Source organism: Ascaphus truei, chromosome 1, assembly GCF_040206685.1.
Source record: "Ascaphus truei isolate aAscTru1 chromosome 1, aAscTru1.hap1, whole genome shotgun sequence".
Classification (NCBI taxonomy): Eukaryota; Metazoa; Chordata; class Amphibia; order Anura; family Ascaphidae; genus Ascaphus; species Ascaphus truei.
Genome location: NC_134483.1, coordinates 159,563,076 through 159,583,436, shown reverse-complemented (window position 1 = coordinate 159,583,436; position 20,361 = coordinate 159,563,076). Strand labels below are relative to the sequence as shown.

Sequence of the window (20,361 nt, the reverse complement as noted above, 5' to 3'; positions counted from 1 at the left end):
GCAGCAAAGGGATTAAGATACAAAATACTTAGTTAAAAGCCAGAACAGCGCCATTAGTTTACTTGGTTCTGAAGAGGAAATACACTTAGTTAAAGGTGTTTATAACATGATCCTTTAATGTACATAAAATGCTTTATTTTATTATATATAATATTAATTGTTCCTTTCTATTGACAGCAGATCCATGGGGTTTGGGCACAGGATGTTGTTGATGGAACCTGTGTGGCAGTGAACAACAAATACAGGTTGATGGCGTTTGGTTGTGCCAAGTAGGTAACAGTCCATTGTCTTGGCAATAGTTATACAGTTTTCTCGTGCCTCATGTATACTTAGTGATGTTGTGTAAGCCTCATAACTTAATGTAACACTTAGGAAAGAACAGGAAACGAGTGGCGCCGCACAGCCCGAAGGAACTCCACCAGGCAAGGTAATCTCAGTAAAAAACTTCTATTTTATTGGCACATGAAGGTAAGAAAAAACACTAACGCGTTTCGCGCAGGTGGCGCTTCCTGCGCGAAACGCGTTAGTGGTTTTTTTTTTACCTTCATGTGCCAATAAAATAGACGTTTTTTACTGCGATTACCTTGCCTGGTGGAGTTCCTTCTGGCTGTGCGCCGCCACTCGTTTCCTGTTCTTTCCTATGCTATCCGGACTGGAGCACGCCCTGCGGTTCAAGCACTCTCTGCAAAAGACAAGAAAGGCAGTGAGTATTGCTACAATTATCATGTATCACAGAATTAACGTCAGGCCACTGGCTACTACTTTTCCAGTAGACTGTTGCTCTTTAATCAAACTAATGTGATACTATTGTACTCATTGAATGCACTTCTATAATAGTCTTGCAAATGGAACCGCTATTTACTGACTCATAGACACTGCTATATATCAATCAATGGAATCATGCTTGTGTTGTGGGTTTAGATGCACTGGCTGGGTCAGCGGAGTAGTTTACCCTTGAAATCATCTTTAATGTAACACACAACACGATTCAAGATGGAATCCTTTGGAGCACCCTTGTTTGGTATCCCCTGTTTAGTAAGCTATAAAGCATCTTTACTTTGCTCAGGATGATTTAACCTCTCTTCATTTTGAGCTGAAATCTTTCCCAGCAAATAGAAGATGGCTTCATTTATTGCTTATTAAAGGTATAATTTTTCCATTATACTTGCCTCCGAAAGGTTCCATAAGTGCCATTGGGGCATCAATATGGAGGTTTAAATCTCCTGAGGCACTGGAGCCAATAGGAAGCTGCGATATTATCCGGTGCGTGTTTCTGTTGCCTGCGTGCCGCTGGAGATGTAAGGGCCAGGAAGTTCCCGCAGCACCTACTCTCCGAGCATACCTTGAATACGCCTTTAAATAGGGGCAGTAGTGCTAACATAGCCGTTACAAAGCTGTTTTTGCAAAATGAAGGAGACTGTTGTACAGCTGGCATTTACTGTTGAACCACGTTTAGCAAAAACAAATCTGCCACTCTAGATTTTACACATTGTAATCCTCACACGTTTTAAGCTCATCCTGTTCCCTACTCAAAAGTTTGAGACATCTGTGGGGGGGAAAAGGATTTAAAACGTAATCTGCAATCACGTTGTTATAATATAAGGACTGGGCAAACTGTTAACAATGCGCTATTGGCCCATCTGGCAGAGAACAGGTTAATGTTTTTGTACTGATTTATTTCTCTTTTGGAGGGGGGGGAGTGAGGAGGGTGGAGCATGAAGCCAGTGATATTTACTTGTATTTTGTATGATCTTCAGGTATATATATATATATATATGTCTCCGTTACCATCTCTCTCTTCACTTGCCTCTTCCCTGTAGCGGCTCTGTATTGGTGTACACAATAGATAACACCACTGGAGCAATGCAGCTGTCTCATAAGTTGGAGCTAACGCCAAAACAATACCCAGGTAAGGCTTTAAGGCTTATCCTTTTCCTAAAAATCCTAATTCTGTAAAGTACTTTTACTTTCAGTACCTTAAAGTTAAATGTTCTTCAATGGTCCACACCTTACCAATAGTAAAAAAATGTATAGGGTTGCTCAAGCAACTAGATCATGCCAAGTACAGTATTTCACATATGTAAACAGAGAGCTCCATAGTGGGGTAGAAGTTAGTACTCATATATTCAGTCCTGAAGGGATTTAAATGATGGCCAGGTTTTCTGGGTAGCACTCATTAAGCAATTGTCCATGTGGTATCTATAGGTAAGCTAAATCTGCAAACCATGGCCTGTTTGCTGTGCTTGAGGACCAAGCTTGTGCAGCGCTGCCTTAGAAAATGCATTTCAGACTGCCCACTCCTTGTGACTTGGGCTTCTAATGCTCGCTGAAGATCAATATCTCAAAATTTGGAGATACAATTTCAGTGATTGGGGCACTTCTTATATACTGCATTGCAAAATTCTCTAGCCTCTAATAGTGATCACATAAATAATGTGTGCCCCGATTTTAAGGTACAGTAATCTGCTGTTTTGTGTACATTATAACAAGATGACCCATTTTTTCCCCCTCTGTTTGCTTCCACCAGATATCTGGAATAAAACTGGAGCCGTGAAGATGATCCGGTGGTCACCTGATTACAGTGTTGTGATGGTGACCTGGGAATGTGGTGGCCTGTCTTTATGGAGTGTGTTTGGCGCGCATTTGATTTGTACTCTTGGAGGAGACTTTGCGTGAGTACATATGTTGCTTTCATATGTTGCTTTCATTTCCCTACATGGGTGATCCAGTCATGCTTCCCTGTGCCTTTATTACTTTCTCTCTGCCATGTCCCATTCACACACGGCCTAAAAATAGTCACGTCGAAATAGTTTAGTGTTGGTAATTTGAGAGAAATAATTATTGGCTACTAGTGATGTCAGGGAATACGCTGGAACCAGCCTATTCTATGTTATTAAATATGGAACATATACTTGCCCGTGACAGTACAAAACATCACGTATTAACCTCTTGAACCCATCACTGCTATTCGTTCACTCGCCATTAATATAACATTTGTGTGACTTTGCTCTACATGACTTTAATGCTAAATCCTTGCAGACTTTTGTTAAAGTTACAGGTTCCTGAAGGTTTTCTAAGGGAAATGCAAAAACTTGAGAAGCTATTCTGGCTTTGGGATTTTTGTTTATTATCGGAAATCATAGTATAAGCCATACTTTTCCAGTTCCATGTATGTCTGTGAAAGGAATTGGCAGCCATTTGGAAGTATTGTAAAACCTACAGATGTACAACGCACACATCTCAAGCCTATTTCTTCTATAGAAATGGAAATTGTAAGGAAATAATGATAACATTAAGCACTGGAAACGTACACTAGTCAACTGATTTTAAACTGATGTGTTTGCATGCAAGGCATTTAGTCCATTTCTTGAAAGATTTTTGATTTAACTTTTAAAAGGGGTAATGTCTGTGATATTGTGGTTTATAATCCAGTATTGAGTATCAAATTACAGTACAACAGCAGACACTATAAATCAGTTATCTACATATAATCGCTCTGACATGCACTATATCTATATCAGAGGTGGACAACCTATTTTTCAATCTAGCCACAGGTGTGGCTAATGAGAAGTGAAAATCGCCCCACACCATGCTTTTCGTTTACTTGCGTCACTACAAATTTCAGCTCCCCTAAAAAATAACAGTTCACGGTCGAGTCTAGACTGAAGGCAGAGGGGAGTATTGGGTGCCTGTGTTGCGTCAATGACTCATTCAGAAAGCGGAAACCAGCATACGCCGTCATGAAAAAGTTTATTTTACTGTGGGAGCTGGCAAACTCCTATTCGCCACACTTTCATGGCGGATTCACCACTTGTGGCGATTGGCGACATGGTTGCCCAACTCGGATATAGATGATGTCGCTGAAGTTCAATCTTGGCTGCTCCTCAGATGCCGTGTTTTCTGTTGCTTAAGAAAGATGCTCTAATAACCCGTATATGTTTGTGAACCGAACATTAACCCCGTAGGTGCCCCAGGGCGTAGTCACTGCATCATGGGAGCACAGAGGAAAAGGACCATGCAGCATATAAAGACTTTGATTAGCTCTGCGTGCGCTGCAGGTTTTACAAGGAACAACTTGAGTTAGCTGCAGCTATACGTAAACTTTTGAGATCTCACAGGTATGTTTTTGAGACGTACGGTTTAACCCCATCTGTTTATCTGTGTTTCAGGTACAGATCTGATGGTACCAAGAAAGAAACTCTGAAAATCAGCTCTATGGTAAGCACATTGCCGGTGGCACTGATTCTCCCCTTCATTTTAAGCAGGTAGCCCTCTAGATGTCCTGGATCTGCTTGTTGTAATTCTAAGGGTATGTAAAATGGCTACCATATACCCTCATAATAAGAAATGATCTTGGTGTCCATTGACTGCATTCATACAACATGATTTCAAAGGAGAATTTAAAAAAAAAAGTATAAAAATGTCCACAAAATATGTCTGAAGGGCTCGCACACTAAACCTGCTGCAAATTACACAATATATACATTTAGTTGAGATTAATGTTTTTGTGACTTTTCTCATCTGTACCATTTTAACACCAACAATTGAATTACTGCTCCTTTATTTCCATCAATTTTCATAGTGTGGATTAAAGAAAGAAATTAAACCTGCATCTTTCGTCAAAAGTGTTCTCTATTAGTGTTAATGTTTCCACCTCCATATGAGTTACTGTAGAGATACATTGCCTTACTATGTTATTAATCTGGTTATTTACTGTAAACCCCCTGTAAAATCTCAATTTCTAAATGACTGCCATTTGTTACTCTGAGCGGGGGCAAGTTTCTTCCAAGTTTATCATTTAAAGATGACAATGTTATTGGACCTAAACAAAGTGCTGTTGAATCAGTCTTGCTGAGACAAGGATTTTGGGTTTAGCACAGTTTGGTGAATAGCAAGACTGCTGGTATGTTTGGCACCAACTAAAGTGAAGCATCTTCTTTATATTGATTTACTGCACATGGTAAATTCGTTTTTTTTATTTGTCTTTGCTCACCTACAGAGCTGGGGTACAGAGGGGTACCACTTGTGGGCAATTACAGGAGACTGCACCCAAAGCACTGACTATGAACCGCAGGAGAAAGATGTACCTCAACAGTCTGGAATCCTCCAATTCCAGTTCATCAAGAGCGCGCTTACTGTGAACCCGTGCATGGTGGGTGCTGATAGGCGTAAGATATACATCTGTTGGTTGATTTGATGTATCGGTGGAACACTCTCTCAGGGTATTTACCTGTCATTGCGCAGGGTGATGCCGTGCCGAAATCATTGAGAGATTGAAGAGGTCTCTTGATCTGTACATTTCTTATGACCTATGTGGGAGAAATGCACGTGTTCATTTCTAGTGTCTTCTAAAAGCGTTTCCTGTCATTCTTAGTTTGTATGGGAATGCGTATTCGTTTTTACTTTCTTGTAACTTCCAGGCTAACTCGTGTTTCTGTTCTCGGCGTCTACATCGGCAAGAGAGTTTTTTTTTTTTCTTCTTTCTAAATGATAGGGGAAATTATCTCATCGGCATGTAAGCAGCAACAAGCTGCCCCGGGCCTTGGAGGGATCAGAAATAGATCACGTCTTCATGATCTTTCTAATACCAGTTGAGATTTTAATAGTTGAACAAAAATGCAAATGAGATCATGTTGCAAGCAGATGTGAGCCTGTTATTATTGGCAGTAACATGGAAAGCATACCAGGGCTTTTTAGGTCCACTGCTGCATCTTTGTATTGAATGAGACACTGTGCCTCCTGTGGCAAAAATAAATGAATGGTCAAGGCCCCAGCTTTACACATTTAATTAAATGTATGTTGTATAATATAGAATAGACAAAATAGCTGGAAGATAGTTAGTACAGTTAATATACAGGGAGAGGAGTGGCTCAGTGAGTAAAGACACTGACTGGCAATGAGTTCAGTTCCCAGTGTCGGCTCCTTGGGACCTTGGGCAAGTCACTTTATTTCCCTGTGCCTCAGGCACCAAAAAATGTCTCTGTAAAGCGCTATGTAAAACTAGCAGCGCTATACAAGAACATGCTAAAAAAAAATTATATATATATATAGTGCAACAAGGGCTCTTTACGCTTCAAAAATTGTCTAACGTTGTGAAATTGGCAGCCCCCCCCCCCCCCCCACTTTTTTTTCTTTTAACCTTAACCAGGAACTGTAAAACACATGCGAAAAATGCAATATTTCTAGTGACTGAAGATGGTCTCGCGATTCTTTTCAGAGTAACCAGGAGCAGGTGTTGCTTCAAGGAGAAGATCGCTTGTATTTGAACTGTGGGGATGCGACTCAGACGCAGAATACAAGAAACCCTCCATCCCACTGTGAGCCTAAGCCCTTGCGCGACAGGACCCCCTTCCCCGGCAGAGATTCTCAGGGTTTAAGCACTTTACTGGGACACAGACATTGGCATGTTGTGCAGGTACGGTACAGCAAGTCTCCTGCAAGCAAATATACTGTGTATGGGGCTTCCAGAATGGAGATCACATTGCTTATGTCTTTCTTTCTGCTTGTCTGTTGCTGGGGATCCACCAGACAATGTTTTTTTTTTCTTTTGAAGACGAAGAAAGCACATCGGCGCATACCTATTGAGAAACATCAACTTGTATAACAAAGTTAAAAAAAAAAAAATCAATTTGAAAAGCTAAGTCTTGCAGCGAGTTCTGCGGTGATTCTTGTTAGATAAGTCACTATGGGCGCCGACTTGAGGACACCTTTGAAATATTTTATATCTGTATTGCTCTTCTACGAAGAAGTGCTTGGGGTGAGGGATGGGAGTAGGGTGAGAGGCGAGGTAAAGATCATTTCCTAAGGAATTGTTTTGAAACATTTAATGTGGGCCATGGACTTTAAGCACTCCCACAATCCTGCCCTTAACATACGGCAGGGTACATGGCAGATTGTGATGGTGATGAAAGATGGAGACTCTGTGTGACACGGCATTTCCACTGCCTGCTCATAGTGGTGACCGGCATCAATTATGTACCTGTACCTGTCCTACCTCCTTTGTGTTTGCCAGCTTAAAGGGAAATCTTTTTCCGTCATAAATAAATAAAAGCGACTGTGACGAACACCCCTGTGACCTGAAATTGAAACGGAGAAATATTTGAAATGTCTCCCTTTTAAACCTGTTCAATGCTAAAACAACTAATTGGGCAATGTAATATAAATAATATGTTGCATTTTCTCGTCTACCTTTAGATACACAGCACCTACCTAGAGAGCAACTGGCCCATCAGGGTGAGTTATCAGAGCTAATGTTTGAGAACCTATAATTATGTCCAGTGTAGTTCCACTGAACAGTTTTTGTTGTCTAGCCCCCCCAACACCCGTGGCCCCGCGAGCTTTAGAGCATTAACTCTGTGGGGTCCCTGCGTTTGAATGACACCCCCTCTCCCCCACAGCGTTAATCTTCTGACAAACTACAGAAAGTAACTTGTATTACAGCAGCAGCTCCCTTCTTTGTCTCTCTCTTCCTCTCCCTTTCCCCGTGTCTCCCTCCCTTTCCCCGTGTCTCTCTCCCTTTCCCTGTCTCTCCCCCTCCCTTTCCCCGCGTATCACTTTCGCTCTCCCCATTGTGTCGCTCTCCCCATTGTGTCGCTCTCCCCATTGTGTCGCTCTCCCCATTGTGTCGCTCTCCCCGCGTGGTAACATCATAAATGTACGAATATGGATATACCCATATTCGGGCATCTACGATGTCGTCATCCAGCCTGTTCTGACTGCTACTGCTGGAGACCGAGGAAGAGAGACACGAATACGCAGGCTGCTACGCTGCGGGGGGTCCTTTGGCTACCCCCAGGAATTTCCCAAGGATCCCCCAAACCATGGGTTGCGCACCACTGGTCTAGCACTTACAATATTAAACTCTCAATTTCAGCATTATTTAAGGCTTTTTCCTCGCTACTCATTTGTTAACTCCAGTTAAAGTAGGATAATAAAATGTAAATCTCGAATCTCAAAACAAATCAAAGTCAATATTCTCGCAGACCTCCAATCTGTGGAAGATGCCAATGTTGGGATGCGGTTAACACCTTTACTGCCAGAGAGGCCTGACCGCAAAGAGTACAAGTATATCTGGTCACGAGACCTTTTTTCCCCATGTAGTACGCCGCTATCGACAAGATGGGACAGAATGTTGCAGTCGTTGGCAAGTTTGGGTTTGCACATTACTCCTTGCTCACCAAAAAATGGAAGCTATTCGGAAATATCACTCAGGTAAATGCTTTATAAAAGTGCAGACGCATCAGACATGATTTTTTTTTTTTAAAGGGCATACTTGTGTTTTTGGTCGTTTTATAAATATGTTTTCTTAGACATTTTCCCTCCGCTATTTCCTTAGTCGTTCTATTTCTCATTTTCATACCATTATTATCATCTACCTTTTATTTCAGTCTCACTTCATCTTTTTTCCTCATTTACCAATACAAGGACCGCATCCCATGGTCTTGAAGATTTACCTGTGTTACACCCTCTATAAACCTGCAGTATATCTCGTCTTTATTTTGAAATGTCTTACGTGGCCAGATGAGCAATACACTGGGTTACATGCGGGGAACAATGCCTTGAAGGAATGTGTTCTTCACTTGCCATTTTATATCTTACATTTTAAAAGGCCACCGAATAATCCTTGAGCGTAACGTATTTTTATGGTGAAAAAGATCACTCGCAAGTCAGTGACATTATTGATTAAACCAACATTAACGCTCTTTTCAGACGTTTGTTCGTAAGTTTTCAAGACCATAAAAGTCTGAAGATATCTGTAAAAAATAAATAAAATAAAGCTACTCTAGTGTGCAAATAACATCCTTACGTTGGTCCAAAATGTGCTAAAAAAAAACAATTACTCAGACATTGTTGTTGATTCTCTTCTTTTTTTTTTTTTTAAATGTATTTCAGGAGCAAAACATGATGGTGACTGGAGGTTTAGGCTGGTGGAATGATTTTATTGTACTGGCCTGTTATAATTTAAATGATCACAAAGAAGAGGTGAGAGAAAATTGCTGTCCCAATACACACACTTATGCTGCACTAAAATACATTGGCATAATAATATTCCTCTCTCCTTGAATGGTGCCTTTAGCTGCGGGTCTACCTGCGCACATCCAATCTGGACAATGCGTTTGCACATGTCACCAAAGTACAACTAGAGACACTGCTGCTCAGTGTATTCCGAGACATGGTGATCCTGTTCCGAGCCGACTGCTCGATCTGCCTCTATAGTATTGAAAGAAGAAACGAAGGGTGAGTCTCTTAGTATCAATCACTTCAAATGTAAACCTTCTTTAAGCTTATACCTTACGCATAAAGTTATTTCGGTGGTGTGCAATGCTAATTACTGCGCATACTATGACTCGTATTGAAACGTCCAAGACTTTTTTGTTGTATGTTTCTTCTTTTCACTCATATTCTTTGATATTTGGGGTGTTGATTTGTTTTTGGTTTAGGTTTCCTCCCAGTTGAGCAGATTTTAATATTTTCACCTGGAGGCACACATCTTCTGTATTCTTTCATATTCATTTGTACCACTTTCAAAGGATAGAAAAAGAGGAAAAGTTTAAAATAAAACAGTCAAGTCATTTTTCGTGCTGCACCTTTTTTGAGAATTGTTATTGTGTGTTGATCATTGAATACTGTAGTAGGGCCTTTTAAACTGGGACCATGATCTTTTCTCTTTGCTGTAGTCTTCTGAATGAACATACAGTATGTGAGCCTGATCCTGATAGACCTATAGACCTAAAATTAGCTTTCAGTAGAAATACTAAGTTAGAGGGGATTCTTCCAGTACATATCTAGTAACCTGATATAAGAAAGCTGAAGAACACGGTGACTGGTTGCGTTTCATCTTCTCTGCAGTCCTATTCCCTCCGCGTGTTTACAAGTCCTTCAGGAGGTGTCCATGTCACGTTACATTCCCCACCCGTCCCTCGTAGTGTCCGTTACTCTAACATCAGTAAGGACCGAGACCGGCATCTCTCTAAAAATGCCCCAACAGGTAAAACTAAAGTTTACAGTACCAATGTTTAAATGATACTGTACACACACACACACACACACACACACACACACACACACACACACACACACACACACACACACACACACACACACACACACACACACACACACACACACACACACACATACACACACACACACACACACACACACATATACACACATATACACACATATACACACACACATACACACACGCATATACACACACACACACACACACATATACATACACACACACACACATATATACACACACTGCTACTAGAAGGCTATATTACAGTCTTGCATCTAAAACTTCGTTAAATCTCCATTCTTGCTGACTAAGCAACAGTTTGGCTCTAGCATTCTTAATGGCTAATACACCATATATATTTTTTTTACAAATGCTACTAATTTGTGTAAATGATAGTAGTTGAACTTGTCTATATGGTTTCTTGCCTCTGTTCCAGGCCTGTGATGCAGAAAACATTATGTTGAATCTGGCAGGTCAGCTGATAATGTTGCAACGGGATCGGTCTGGCCCCCAAATTCGAGAAAAAGAAGCAAATCCCAATCAACGTAAACTTGTGAGTACCAAGAATCCTATGTTATCACAGGAATGGGCAACCTTTTGTGTTTCGATCTCTTTGCAATGGCTTTCTGATCCATATACTCCATATAATTATTGGGACGTTCAGGTAATGGAAAGAAATCGGAAATGATGCAAATGTTTCTAAATCCAGTATGGTTACGTGTGTTTGTATGTCCTTTAAGTGAGTCAAGTGATATACTTAAGCTATGATAGTGGGTTTTACACTGCTAGCTCTTATCTTAATACTCTGCAGAGTGGTAGACTGACGTCAGAGCTCTGCAAATTTTCATAGAGATTTTTATTTCGGGAACCATTATTTAAATGTTAAGCCATTGTTTTTTTACTTAAATTTTTGGCACAGGTTTACAGCATTTTTAATTTTTTTTTCAATGAGATTAGTTAAAGGATTTGTAATTATATATTTGACTTATCTGGACAAAAGTTGGCTTAAAACATGGGCTGCAAAATTTTTTTTTTTTAATATAGACAAGTAACTGTAGCAACTGTCAAGATCTCTAGTGACCACCCAACTGTGTTAGGCTTCATACAGGGTTAATGGTCTTTGGAACATATGCTTTCTCTGGTACACAATAGCTGTCTTTTTGCTAATCAGGGATGAACTATAGACAGCCAGTACATCTATGGTTGTATAGAAAGTCCTCGGTTATCCAACGGAATCCGTTCTGGAAGTAGCGTTGGATAGTGAAACCGTTGTAAAGTGAGTCCCATGATAATCAGTGGCGGTGAGCGTTGGATAACGCATTCCGGCGTCGAAAACGCCCATAGGGTTGCATTGTAAAGCGTTGGATATGCCATTCATTGTAAAGTGAAACGTTGGATAGCGAGGACTACCTGTATAGGCATATGAAATGAATGCAGAACCTCTGGCCTTTAGTTAATGTCCAATTTGGCTTCAGTATTAATGACATCGAACGTCTTTTACACTCCAGACTATTGACCTGAACGTGTTAAAAAAAATTTGTACATGATTTTATTTTTCATTTAAGATGTTTGTGATCTGTGGGGCCAGGCTCTTTGTAAGTTTGCAACATGAAACTTAATTACTTATAATAATTTTTTTTTCTCTCCGTGTTTTTTTGTTTCAAGTTACCTTTTTGTGCTCCGGTCGTGCTAGCCCAGTCTGTGGAAAATGTGTGGACTACCTGTCGGTCTAACAAACAAAAGCGCCACCTCCTGGAAGCCTTGTGGCTAAGCTGCGGCGGGGCTGGCATGAAAGTTTGGCTTCCCCTGTTCCCCAGGGATCACCGTAAACCACATTCCTTTCTGTCCAGACGGATCATGCTGCCTTTCCACATCAACATCTACCCTCTCGCAGTCCTGTTTGAAGATGCGCTGGTACTCGGGGCCATCAACGAGACTGTTGCTCACGACTGTTTAAACACACTGAGTGCCTCCACTGAGCACCTGGAGGGCCTGTTCCCCTTCTGCATTGTGGAGAGGACCTCCCAGATCTACCTCCATCACATCTTACGCCAGCTCTTGGTCAGAAACTTAGGGGAGCAGGCCCTGCTTCTGGCCCACTCATGTGCCGCTCTACCTTACTTCCCTCACGTGCTGGAACTCATGCTCCATGAAGTATTGGAAGAAGAAGCTACCTCGCGGGAGCCCATTCCCGACCCCTTACTTCCCACCGTGGCGAAGTTCATCACCGAGTTCCCCCTTTTCCTGCAGACTGTGGTGCACTGTGCACGCAAGACAGAGTATGCCCTGTGGAATTACCTTTTTGCTGCTGTCGGTAACCCCAAGGACTTGTTTGAGGAGTGTCTAATGGCTCAGGACCTGGACACTGCTGCATCTTATCTCATCATTCTGCAGGTAGTAATTGCTTGGCCATCTATGGCAAATGGGAACATACAGTTTTCATTTGGGGAACAATGGTCATTGAGAGCTTTAAACCGGAAGTCACACACTTGTTGGTGTTTTTTTCTTTTAAACTATGATTAATTAGATAAAATAAATATTCCAGAAATGCTGGAATGGTTCATTCAGATTTTTTTTTTTTTTTAATCATAATGGCTTCTAGAATAGGCCCCATCCTTTGACTATGAATTAATACTAAACCTGGCAATTCCAAGCAAAGAGGATATTTTTCAATTATTTCTACTCAGAGTACTACTAAGTTCTTAGGAGTAAAATAAGCACTTGATAAGTGTTACTAATGAATGAATGTTTTTAGATTTACATACTAGTGTTGGATCTCACCATCAATGTTAACCTGTGCGAACAATTTACTTTTCACCTTGGAAATAACTAAACTCTACATTCATGAATAAACATATAAAAAAATATATATATATAATATTAATCTCTGCACAAAACCAGTTTTATTCTGTCTTGTTTGGCACATTGACCAAAGGGGAAGCACATTACATCAAACAGGATTCTCCATCCTTAACCCCCACAGCTGCCTCCTGTGAGCAAAGGGGTTTAAAGAATTTCTCAATTATCATAAGAGCACCCTGTAAAATGCATATCTATATTACTCAATATCTTTATTGTGCATTTTTGGCCCCCCTCTGGCTATTGGATGTACTGTACAGTCATAATTATATCAGTGCGGCATGTCACATGTTTTATTCACTGTCTTGCTGAAATGTAGCCTTTTGTAGGTAATGGCAATGCAGGTCATTTAAATGTTTTTAAATAAGTTTTAAGTTTGGTTGTGTAAAGACCTCTTTTTCTCTGCATACAAACTGATTTGTAGAGCTCTAGTTTAGTGGTTCCCAACCTTTACACTCTGCACCCCATATTATCGAATCTTATTGCTTACTCATCAGACTATTGCTAACAAAACAGTTTGACCGATCTCCGGCAGCATAGTGTCCTGAGCTCATGTGGGAAGCACATTTAATAAGGCCCCAAATTGCACCTCTGTGTGTACAGACGGCATGTGTGGTAAAGCTGTCGGTTACCGCGGGAGTTTCCTAAGTCACTCCCACAATGCCGTGCTGCTGTGAATACAAAGCATTGTGGGCAGCGGCTCTGGGCAGCGGCTCTGGACGGTCCTGCTGTAATTGACAGCTATTCCATCCATGCTAAGGGGCAGTTTGGGGCTTTACTAAGTGAGCTGACCCCACTCTGGTTCAGAGTGAGGGTGGGGTGGGAGGGGATAGTGAGTGATATATTATAAGGAGGGTTTATATGGGGCACAAGATTTTGTGGCCCTTGATGTATAGGCGTTTCCTGTCCACGCTGTGGAAATCGCTGCTCTAGATCATAAAGCACATAATCACAGTAGAAAGTATTGCAAGGCATTTAAGACACAGGTTGTAATATATTATAACATTTTTGTTGATTTTAAATGTTACCATACCTTTTTGTTGTCCTTAAAAGTGCTTTGCTTTCCTGTTCTCAAACACATTCATAAAATAGTTGTATGTTTAATCCAGAGCATTACCTTTTCCAATAAGATTTTCTACCCTTTTAAAGTTCTCTGAACTTTGAGACATTGTAGAAAAAACCGTACCTTTACAGCGAGTTTCCTTTGTGAATGGTATTGCCTAACTTCGGAACACTAAAAGCTAGGGCCAGAAGATGTGCTGAGCAATTGTTGGCTGGTAATTTTTCAGGAAGGTTGTATATAATTGTACGTCAATAGTCGGCAGAGAGGGTGAATCATCCGTAAATGGCTCCACAAAAAACATTGTGCCTTATGTTGTTGCAGAACATGGAGGTAGCAGCTGTCAGTAGGCAACATGCTACTCTTTTGTTCAACACTGCCTTGGAGCAGGGAAAGTGGGACCTCTGCAGGCACATGATCCGCTTCCTGAAAGCCATCGGCTCCGGGGAATCAGAGACTCCTCCCGCTACCCCAACCACCCAGGTGAGTTGTAGGTATTGGTGGTTTCTATGCAAAACACTCCTCCCCTTGTGTCCACACACACCCACCCTCCTCATGCCAATACAGACCCCGCCACCCTTCCCAAAATGATGAAGACCATTTCTCTTCCCTCTGTCAATGATGCAGGAAGGGTCAAGCTAAACTAGCCAGAAGGGAACATGTAGCTTTCTATTGTCTTAAATGGTCCATGCAATGCAGGACTGTATAGTTGGTACCTGAGCCCGTTGGGGGAGCTGCTGGCTTAGTAAGGTGCCGCACTGCACCGTATGTGTAAACAGCATGGGTAGTATAGCTGTCAATCACCGCGGGATCATTTAAAGCTGTGTCCCACACAATGCCTCGCGTGCTCAGCTGAATTTGTTCTCGTTCCGGATGAGTGGATTTTTCCAACTCTACTTACTTATGTATACATATATGTACTGTATTTGTTTTCTAGTTACACCATGTCGGCTAGTAGGGCTGTGGTTTCTAGCTTTCTTACCTGAGCAATATGTGTGTTGACATGTTACTTATGTTCTCTTATTCAGGAACCCAGCGCCACGGGTGGCTTCGAGTTCTTCAGGCACCGGAGCATTAGTTTGTCTCAGTCAGCTGAGAATCTACAAGCAGGGAAGTTTAATCTCCAGAAAGCACTGAGCATGCCCTCGGGTCCCACTGGCAAAAGGTGAGGCTGGCGGTGCGGCGTTGACTGCATTTGCAGGTCCCCTCAGAAAAAGTTTATGTAACAGTGTACACCAAGCCCTTCAAACTCAGGGAAAATTCCTAAATTCGACTGCAAGACACGGTCAGAGGGGCTGAGGGAACACATAAAATAAATCGCCCACTAACCTACGTTTTCATTTTCTTGTGCTTTCCTTATTAAAAATATTTCTCCCCCCCCCCCGTCTCTCCCTCCTCCGTCTCCCTCCTCCGTCTCCCTCCTCCGTCTCCCTCCCTCCTCCGTCTCCCTCCCTCCTCCGTCTCCCTCCCTCCTCCGTCTCCCTCCCCCTCCGTCTCCCTCCCCCTCCGTCTCCCTCCCCCTCCGTCTCCCCCCCCCTCTGTCTTCCCCCCTCCGTCTCCCCCTTCCCCCCACCGTCCTCCGTCTGTCTCTCTCTCCCCCCCCTCCGTCTCTCTCCCCCCTCCGTCTCTCTCCCCCCCCCTCCGTCTCTCTCTCCCCCCCTCCGTCTCTCTCACCCCCGTCACTCTCCCCCCCCCGTCCTCCGTCTCTCTCTTCCCCCCCCGTCCTCCGTCTCTCTCTTCCCCCCCGTCCTCCGTCTCTCTCTTCCCCCCCGTCCTCCGTCTCTCTCTTCCCCCCCGTCCTCCGTCTCTCTCTTCCCCCCCGTCCTCCGTCTCTCTCTCCCCCCCGTCCTCCGTCTCTCTCTCCCTCCGTCCCTCTGTCTCCCCCCCCTCTGTCCATCTGTCTCCCCCCCTCTCTGTCTCCCCCCCTCTGTCTACCCCCCTCTGTCTACCCCCCTCTGTCTACCCCCCTCTGTCTACCCCCCTCTGTCTCCCCCCCTCTGTCTCCCCCCCTCTGTCTCCCCCCCTCTGTCTCCCCCCCCTCCGTCTCCCCCCCCTCCGTCTCCCCCCCCTCCGTCTCCCCCCCTCCGTCTCCCCCCCTCCGTCTCCCCCCCTCCGTCTCCCCCCCTCCGTCTCCCCCCCTCCGTCTCCCCCCCCTCCGTTTCCCCCCCTCCGTCTCCCTCCCCCCCGTCCTCCGTCTGTCTCTCCCCCCCGTCCTCCGTCTGTCTCTCCCCCCCACGTCCTTCGTCTCTCCCCCCCACGTCCTACGTCACTCTCTCCCCCCCACGACCTTCGTCTCTCTCCCCCCCCTACGTCCTTCGTCTCTCTCTCCCCCCCACGTCCTTCGTCTCTCTCTCCCCCCCCACGTCCTTCGTCTCTCTCTCCTCCCCCCACGTCCTTCGTCTCTCTCTCCCCCCCACGTCCTTCGTCTCTCTCTCCCCCCCACGTCCTTCGTCTCTCTCTCCCCCCCACGTCCTTCGTCTCTCTCTCCCCCCCACGTCCTTCGTCTCTCTCTCCCCCCCCACGTCCTTCGTCTCTCTCTCCCCCCCCACGTCCTTCGTCTCTCTCTCCCCCCCACGTCCTTCGTCTCTCTCTCCCCCCCACGTCCTTCGTCTCTCTCTCCCCCCCACGTCCTTCGTCTCTCTCTCTCCCCCCCACGTCCTTCGTCTCTCTCTCTCCCCCCCACGTCCTTCGTCTCTCTCTCTCCCCCCCACGTCCTTCGTCTCTCTCTCTCCCCCCCACGTCCTTCGTCTCTCTCTCTCCCCCCCACGTCCTTCGTCTCTCTCTCTCCCCCCCACGTCCTTCGTCTCTCTCTCCCCCCCACGTCCTTCGTCTCTCTCTCCCCCCCACGTCCTTCGTCTCTCTCTCCCCCCCCACGTCCTTCGTCTCTCTCTCCCCCCCACGTCCTTCGTCTCTCTCTCCCCCCCACGTCCTTCGTCTCTCTCTCCCCCCCACGTCCTTCGTCCTCTCTCCCCCCCACGTCCTTCGTCTCTCTCTCCCCCCCACGTCCTTCGTCTCTCTCTCCCCCCCACGTCCTTCGTCTCTCTCTCCCCCCCACGTCCTTCGTCTCTCTCTCCCCCCCCACGTCCTTCGTCTCTCTCTCCCCCCCACGTCCTTCGTCTCTCTCTCCCCCCCACGTCCTTCGTCTCTCTCTCCCCCCCACGTCCTTCGTCTCTCTCCCCCCCACGTCCTTCGTCTCTCTCCCCCCCCACGTCCTTCGTCTCTCCCCCCCACGTCCTTCGTCTCTCTCTCCCCCCCACGTCCTTCGTCTCTCTCTCCCCCCCACGTCCTTCGTCTCTCTCTCCCCCCCACGTCCTTCGTCTCTCTCTCCCCCCCACGTCCTTCGTCTCTCTCTCTCCCCCCCACGTCCTTCGTCTCTCTCTCCCCCCCCACGTCCTTCGTCTCTCTCTCCCCCCCACGTCCTTCGTCTCTCTCTCCCCCCCACGTCCTTCGTCTCTCTCTCCCCCCCACGTCCTTCGTCTCTCTCTCCCCCCCACGTCCTTCGTCTCTCTCTCCCCCCCACGTCCTTCGTCTCTCTCTCCCCCCCACGTCCTTCGTCTCTCTCCCCCCCACGGTCCTTCGTCTCTCTCTCCCCCCCCACGTCCTTCGTCTCTCTCTCCCCCCCACGTCCTTCGTCTCTCTCTCCCCCCCACGTCCTTCGTCTCTCTCTCCCCCCCCACGTCCTTCGTCTCTCTCTCCCCCCCACGTCCTTCGTCTCTCTCTCCCCCCCCGTCCTTCGTCTCTCTCTCCCCCCCACGTCCTTCGTCTCTCTCTCCCCCCCACGTCCTTCGTCTCTCTCTCCCCCCCACGTCCTTCGTCTCTCTCTCCCCCCCACGTCTTCGTCTCTCTCTCCCCCCACGTCCTTCGTCTCTCACTCCCCCCCACGTCCTTCGTCTCTCTCTCCCCCCCACGTCCTTCGTCTCTCTCTCCCCCCCCACGTCCTTCGTCTCTCTCCTCCCCCCCACGTCCTTCGTCTCTCTCCCCCCCCACCGTCCTTCGTCTCTCTCCCCCCCCCACGTCCTTCGTCTCTCTCCCCCCCCACGTCCTTCGTCTCTCTCCCCCCCCACGTCCTTCGTCTCTCTCCCCCCCCACGTCCTTCGTCTCTCTCTCCCTCCCACGTCCTCGTCTCTCTCTCCCCCCCACGTCCTTCGTCTCTCTCTCTCCCCCCCCCCACGTCCTTCGTCTCTCTCTCCCCCCCACGTCCTTCGTCTCTCTCCCCCCCACGTCCTTCGTCTCTCTCTCCCCCCCACGTCCTTCGTCTCTCTCTCCCCCCCCACGTCCTTCGTCTCTCTCTCCCCCCCACGTCCTTCGTCTCTCTCTCCCCCCCACGTCCTTCGTCTCTCTCTCCCCCCCACGTCCTTCGTCTCTCTCTCCCCCCCACGTCCTTCGTCTCTCTCCCCCCCACGTCCTTCGTCTCTCTCCCCCCCCACGTCCTTCGTCTCTCTCTTTCCCCCCACGTCCTTCGTCTCTCTCTTTCCCCCCACGTCCTTCGTCTCTCTCCCCCCCCACGTCCTTCGTCTCTCTCTTTCCCCCCACGTCCTTCGTCTCTCTCTCCCCCCCACGTCCTTCGTCTCTCTCCCCCCCACGTCCTTCGTCTCTCTCCCCCCCCACGTCCTTCGTCTCTCTCTCCCCCCCACGTCCTTCGTCTCTCTCTCCCCCCCCACGTCCTTCGTCTCTCTCTCCCGCCCACGTCCTTCGTCTCTCTCTCCCCCGAACGTCCTTCGTCTCTCTCTCCCCCCCACGTCCTTCGTCTCTCTCTCTCCCCCCCACGTCCTTCGTCTCTCTCTCCCCCCCCGTCCTTCGTCTCTCTCTCGCCTCCCCCCGTCCTCCGTCTCTCGCCTCCCCCCGTCCTCCGTCTCTCGCCCCCCCGTCCTCCGTCTCTCGCCCCCCCGTCCTCCGTCTCCACATGGAAAGGTTGCATGAGATGTTTTACACATAATACTTATTTTTTGATTGATTTCTTATAAGAAATTCTGCCTTCCGAATGTTTATCTCATATCAATATATACACAACTTCGAACTATAATAACACTATTTTTTCTGTCCACATGGTGCGTGTTGGTATTTTAGAATAGGTCTCAGAATAGCACATCGGTGGGTGTAGCCTCCGTGATGTTGCACTTCTCTTTGGTCTGCCACGCATTTAACCAGGTGACACTAGAAATCGATGATGTCACTGCAGCGCAGTCTGTGCGGTGTATGTAGGGCCAGAGCGAGCAGCAGGTGTCACGCCCACTCCCTGGAAGATACTGTTTGTATAGCTAGAAATGGCTGCTGACCTTTTTGAAATGAGTGGTGATTTAGCAGCGGAAACACACAGTGACACCTGCGTCCTCAGTGCGGACGTTGCCATGGGAATGACCCTCGAGCAGAACGTGTAACCGCCGTGTTGTGTTTTCAGGTGGAGTAAAGACAGCGACTGCGCAGAGAACATGTACATCGACATGATGCTGTGGCGGCACGCACGCCGGCTGCTGGAGGAAATCCGACTCAAGGACCTTGGCTGCTTTGCCGCACAGCTGGGCTTTGAGCTGATTGGCTGGCTGTGCAAAGAGCGCACCCGAGCGGCTCGAGTGGAGGACTTTGTGACTGCTTTGAAAAAGCTTCACAAGGATTTCCTGTGGCCATTCCCTGTCATCCCAGCTTGTTCCATCAGCTCCCCTTTTAAGAACAGCAAGTTCAGGACAGGTGTGTGCTCATGCACGTTTGTGCACATTACAAGTCCCAGTCTCCACATTAACCTTATAGCAGGGGTGCGCAAACGAAGGGCGCAAGATTTTGCGGGGGAGGGGGGGGGGTGTCAGTTACAGAGGTCCCGCGCTCTCCCCATGGCATTTAACTTAAATGGCTTGAGGCCTCGGTAACAAACTTACCATGCCTTCCAGCGACGCGTTGTCATGGTAACTCGGCGTTTAATGACGCAGCGGGGTCACGTGATGCCCGGGCCAAGCGTGGGGTGCGCGCCGTGGAGAGCAGGCAGGGGTGCACAGGGGGAAAGTTTGAGCACCGCTGGCTTATAGTATCAATGCGCGCCAGTCACTGTCTATTCTTTCTGGCCCTCAGCAATTGGAGAGCAGTTCCTGAAGTCTCAGTCTGCGGAAAGCTTTCTGAACATGGACATGGAGACGGGCGTTCCCAGCGCCCCCCGAAGTCACAGTTGGGTGGGCAGCCTGGGCACTGCTCAGAGGGAGATGGACAGTGCCTCGTCGCACAGCCCCCACACCCAGGATGCTTTCCTCTCCCCTCTATTAAATAAAGGTAGCTGGGTCATTCTTGCAGCTGTTTATCTGATCACTACATGCTATTTTCATCCTGATTTTGTATTCATTACAGGGTACGATCTACAAAATTGTCTCTCTATATCGCTGGCAATTACGCCTTCTTCCCTATTTGGACTTCTCAGCCTGGCGCTTGCTCC

General features: G+C 46.6%; 1 protein-coding gene across 3 annotated transcripts in view; it reads left to right on the top strand.

Annotated features, from left to right (window-relative positions):
* RIC1 (RIC1 partner of RAB6A GEF complex) overlaps positions 1–20,361 on the top strand; it is an 82,132-nt gene that overhangs the window by 52,528 nt on the left and 9,243 nt on the right. For 2 of the 3 annotated variants that reach the window (XM_075596646.1, XM_075596635.1), the window contains exons 7-23: positions 178–269; positions 1,821–1,909; positions 2,528–2,672; positions 4,170–4,218; positions 5,000–5,152; positions 6,218–6,415; positions 7,195–7,233; positions 8,101–8,211; positions 8,893–8,982; positions 9,077–9,237; positions 9,850–9,988; positions 10,464–10,580; positions 11,693–12,421; positions 14,271–14,429; positions 14,975–15,111; positions 19,345–19,631; positions 20,007–20,201. In XM_075596646.1, coding sequence (XP_075452761.1) covers positions 178–269; positions 1,821–1,909; positions 2,528–2,672; positions 4,170–4,218; positions 5,000–5,152; positions 6,218–6,415; positions 7,195–7,233; positions 8,101–8,211; positions 8,893–8,982; positions 9,077–9,237; positions 9,850–9,988; positions 10,464–10,580; positions 11,693–12,421; positions 14,271–14,429; positions 14,975–15,111; positions 19,345–19,631; positions 20,007–20,201 — 2,890 coding nt within the window. The remainder of the gene's footprint in view (positions 1–177; positions 270–1,820; positions 1,910–2,527; positions 2,673–4,169; positions 4,219–4,999; positions 5,153–6,217; positions 6,416–7,194; positions 7,234–8,100; positions 8,212–8,892; positions 8,983–9,076; positions 9,238–9,849; positions 9,989–10,463; positions 10,581–11,692; positions 12,422–14,270; positions 14,430–14,974; positions 15,112–19,344; positions 19,632–20,006; positions 20,202–20,361) is intronic. The other variant, XM_075596655.1, reaches the window with a different exon arrangement.